Raw genomic sequence first — 3,930 nt, 5'->3', positions numbered from 1 at the left:
ATGGCTTCTTCAACACCCAAAACACAAAACTCACATAACAAGAGCTCTTCAGAATGGACGAGCGAAATGCGCGATAAGCAAGCCCGCGGAAAGAACCCCTACGTCGAAGACAGCGACACAAGCGAGTCTGAGCCCCTGCGGCTCGGAGGGCAGTACGTTAACAGTCAACCTCACACAACCAAGCGGCTCATACTGATAAAGAATAGTGCCGTTATGGAATCACATACGGAGAGGGAAAGGAGAGGAGAAGCCATGTTTGTGCTTGACAACCCAGAAGCACTTATGGCTCACGCGCAAGCCACCGGCGACGTAAGTTTGTCTCCCAGTACATACAAGCAAGTCAGCTGAAAAGAGATACTGTAGAGCATCGCTGGACAACGTCTTCGCTTTATGCGTCAACTATGCGGTTTCGATAATGAAAAACATGAGGACGCTTCTCCTTCTACGTCTTCAACTCGGAACACGAAACGACGAGTAAGCGATAGGGTTAATCGATAGTTTAGTAACACCCCTGTCGATGTCGACGATGAGGCGGGTGAGATGCTCATATGGCCATGGATAATGACATTCCAGGTAAATGGTCACTCACATATTTAGAACGCTTGTTCAACTACAATTTTTTTAAATCTGGCCCAGCATACGATCGGGCTGAAAAACACACTGAAGCCCCAATAGGCTATAAATAAAAACGAATCAAGTCTCGTTATACAGTCACTTTCAGTTAATAGCAACACCAAATTTGAACAAACAGGGATATTTTGCCTCCTTCTAATGGTCGTTATAGACGTGCTAAATCTAATATACACACAAAATTTGTGTGTATGGATGTATATGTCTGTCTGTGTGCGCTTTATCCGTTTACTGCACCTTGTATGTCCAAAATCCGCTGATCCACCGTTTAGAAACAATGTTAAAATGCAGTGATCGCAATCCTATGTCCTTGACAAAAAGTCTCTTAAAGAGAAAATACAATGGCCAAATAAATATGCCCGAGGAAAACGCCGACAAATGCTGTATCAGAGTGGTAGGATTCGTCGCTCTGTACAAGAAAGAATAAAGAAAACTAAGCATATCTCATACTGCGAGTCCGCTGCTGCTGCCATCCATTGTTGTTACCAATGGGCGCATACTGGTATCCGCCTTGTTGGTTGCTACCAGGGACTGGAGGAGGAGGGGGATATCCTGGCCAAGCGCTCATGGCTGGCCGCTTTGAAGCCTTGCGACGGGCGATGCGACGGCGAATACAGCTGAAGCAGCAGCAAGACACGGCCAAGAGGAGGAGAGCGGCAAGAACAATTCCCACAGGGAGTGCGATGTTCTTGTTGTTCTTGAACCAGTTCTCGATCTCTTTCCATGTTGAAGCACCCTCGCAGTTTCCGTTCTGGCATTTGCCTCCACCACCACCGCAAGACGTACCGTCGAGGAAGTTCTGGTTTCGCTGCACACAGAAACCATCTCCAGAAGTCTGGCAAGACAAAAGGCAGCTGTTAGTACAAGCCTTGACGTGCGATGATGATGTCGTGTTCTGGTAGTTGGCTCGGCACTGCTCGTCTCGCGATGTACACTGGCCAGAAGCGCATTGAAGTCCGTCGCCGCAGTCATCGCCATCATCACTGTGTGAGTCCTTGGGGCATGTCGCATCCTTTCCTGTGCACTTCTCCTCAGGATCGCAGGGGCCAGTGCTTGATCGGCAGACAGTTCCTGAAGAAGCAAACTTGCATCCCTCAGTACAACACTCCTCGTTGGAGTTATCGCACTCAGCATTGCCCTTGAATTTACACGTCTTCGCGTCACAGCAAGGGTTGTTGCCACAGCTTTCCTCGCCACCACAATCGCAGTCCTCGCCTTCTTCGACGATTCCGTTACCGCATTGCTGGCCCGAGATGGTTTTGACGTTTCTGTTTTCAGTCAAACACTCGCTGTTGACATTTCGTCTGAAGCCTGAGCAAATATTTCCAATACTGCAGGGAGAGAATTCACTAATACCGGGCCTTGACGAAGGGTTCATGATGAAATCACCCTTGGCGTCACACGAGCTCTTGCTCAAGGGACAGCATGCCTGTGCGTTTGAAGAGACCGGGCAGGCACTGGATGTACAATCGTGGACAGCACCAAAGGTGTGACCTGTCTCATGCGCAAAAACCTGCCACTCTGCTGATGTTCTAACAACAACGTTTGCTCCAGCAACGGTTTCGTTTCGGCCTCCGCTGTTGGCGTTGGCTGCAGCACCAGGACGACAAAGCTGACCCAACCAAGCAAGACCAACAGCAGAGTCTGTGTTACATGTGCTCAAGAGTGTCCAGTATGCGTTGCTATCAGCATTCTTGCCACGCCAAGCAGAGAACAAGTTCAGGCGGTCGGACAGGTCGACATCATTGGAGCACTTTTGGTTCCAAGGAGCCGTGTCTGAAGGGCTACCAGGGCAAGATCCGTCACTGATGGTGAGGTTCTGGATACCCAGGGTAATGTTAAAAGAGCTCTCATAAACCTGAGAGGCATCGTTAACCATTCTAATAACACTCTTTCTTAATGCCTCGGTAGAGTTGAAAGTCGAAGTGTATCCACAATCTGTCGCAATGCCCAGGAGAGCTACCCTTCGGCTAGTCGGGCAGCCGCCCACAGAGCCAATTGTTGACTCGAGATCAACACTGCTACCGTCGTTACCGGTGTCGATAGTTTGTCGTCCGAATAGGGATTTAGAGTTTGAGACGCCAAACGTATCAAAATTCTCGAGTTCATGAAACTTGCTGTTAAAACCCAAAGTGTCGGAGTTGCACAGCGCAGCTGAAGCCTCCCGCTTCTTTAATTCCTCGGAATGAAATGAAATGATATCAGAGTCGCGCCAGACCACCATAACTTCGTCGGTGTCTTCCGCGGTTGCCAATACGGGATCGTCTTCGTGTCGGACTTGCTGAAAGTTTGTGCCGGTATGGATGTGGTGGTGGTTTCCGTCAATTCGAAGAGTACCCTCGAAGATAGGGTCTTTGCCATCGCGATGAATCGTGATTCTTGCCCAGCCAGCCTTTGTCCATCCTTCTCTTCCTATTCGTTCAATAAAGACGGAACCTTTGAATACCTTGTCTTCCTCTCGCTTTATCGTCTCGACAGATTTCACAGAGCCGTCACCCCCGATATGAGTAATGGCGAAATTCTCGGGCAAAATGTCATGGTTCGGCTCGAGCTCAAGGCGGATCTTTTGCTGTTTGTTGTGTAGTGAGAATAAAAGATTGAAATGCGAATCGGCGCGGATTCGGTGAGACGGCGTGTTAATAACGGGCTCGTCGATCAGTGAAATATAGTTAACGGCGTTGCGCTTTACGGAGCTTGCTGTTGGTGCAGACAAGGTTAGAGTGCCGAACAAAGTTAATAACGCATATCAACGTACCCAGTGAGGTCTCGAAGAACAAGGCGACACCCGCGATGGCTGTCGCGATAGACCGTAACGATACCATGGTGGTTTGTTGGACCTCAAACGGTCCTGAAGTGAAAAGGCGACGCGCCGATTGAGAGTCGTATTATTGCAAGGCCATACAGCAACGGTGATTCAAGTAAATCGAGTCGAATGTCGAGTAGAGGAAGTTGTAGGAGGTAAAGTCCAAGATAATCAAGGTGAGACGCAGATGACCAGGCGGAGTGGCCGAGAAAGATGACGCCCGGTGACAGGACTTATTAACAGTACCAACAGTCAAGGGGAAGAGAAGAGTGTGGAGAAAGAAGGAGCTCAGGGTCTTTTGGTAGTAATAGAACAAAAAGAACAAATAAGTACTAGGGTATAGTAAATACAAGAGAAGAAGTAAGGAGAAAGAAAAGAAGAATATTGACTATTCGGGACTAATGATCATCGGCATTGAGTTTGAATAATACAACGGGCAAGAACAGAGAGTAGAATACGGAGCAGCGAGTAGTCTAGACAGGACAGTAGTGTGGCGG

At 48.5% G+C, this 3,930-nt stretch overlaps 2 protein-coding genes across 2 annotated transcripts; one reads left to right on the top strand and one right to left on the bottom strand.

Annotated features, from left to right (window-relative positions):
- Positions 1-675, top strand: FSST1_003137 (uncharacterized protein; the record flags this gene model as incomplete). The annotated part of the gene is made up of 4 exons (XM_083229189.1): positions 1-152; positions 207-309; positions 364-474; positions 637-675. The coding sequence occupies 4 exons, from the start codon at positions 1-3 to the stop codon at positions 673-675; spliced, it is 405 nt and encodes a 134-aa protein (XP_083086567.1).
- A 388-nt stretch (positions 676-1,063) lies between these two features.
- On the bottom strand, positions 1,064-3,452 carry FSST1_003136 (Metallo-peptidase family M12-domain-containing protein; the record flags this gene model as incomplete). The annotated part of the gene is made up of 2 exons (XM_083229188.1): positions 1,064-3,327; positions 3,386-3,452. 2 exons carry the CDS (start codon positions 3,450-3,452, stop codon positions 1,064-1,066), a joined length of 2,331 nt encoding a protein of 776 aa, XP_083086566.1.
- Between the last annotated feature and the right edge of the window lie 478 nt (positions 3,453-3,930).

The sequence above is a fragment of the Fusarium sambucinum genome, chromosome I (genome assembly GCF_050947815.1).
Source record: "Fusarium sambucinum isolate potato_lamoka chromosome I, whole genome shotgun sequence".
Taxonomy (NCBI): Eukaryota; Fungi; Ascomycota; class Sordariomycetes; order Hypocreales; family Nectriaceae; genus Fusarium; species Fusarium sambucinum.
The sequence above is the reverse complement of the archived record's forward strand: the minus strand, read 5'-3'. Positions and strand labels throughout refer to the sequence as shown.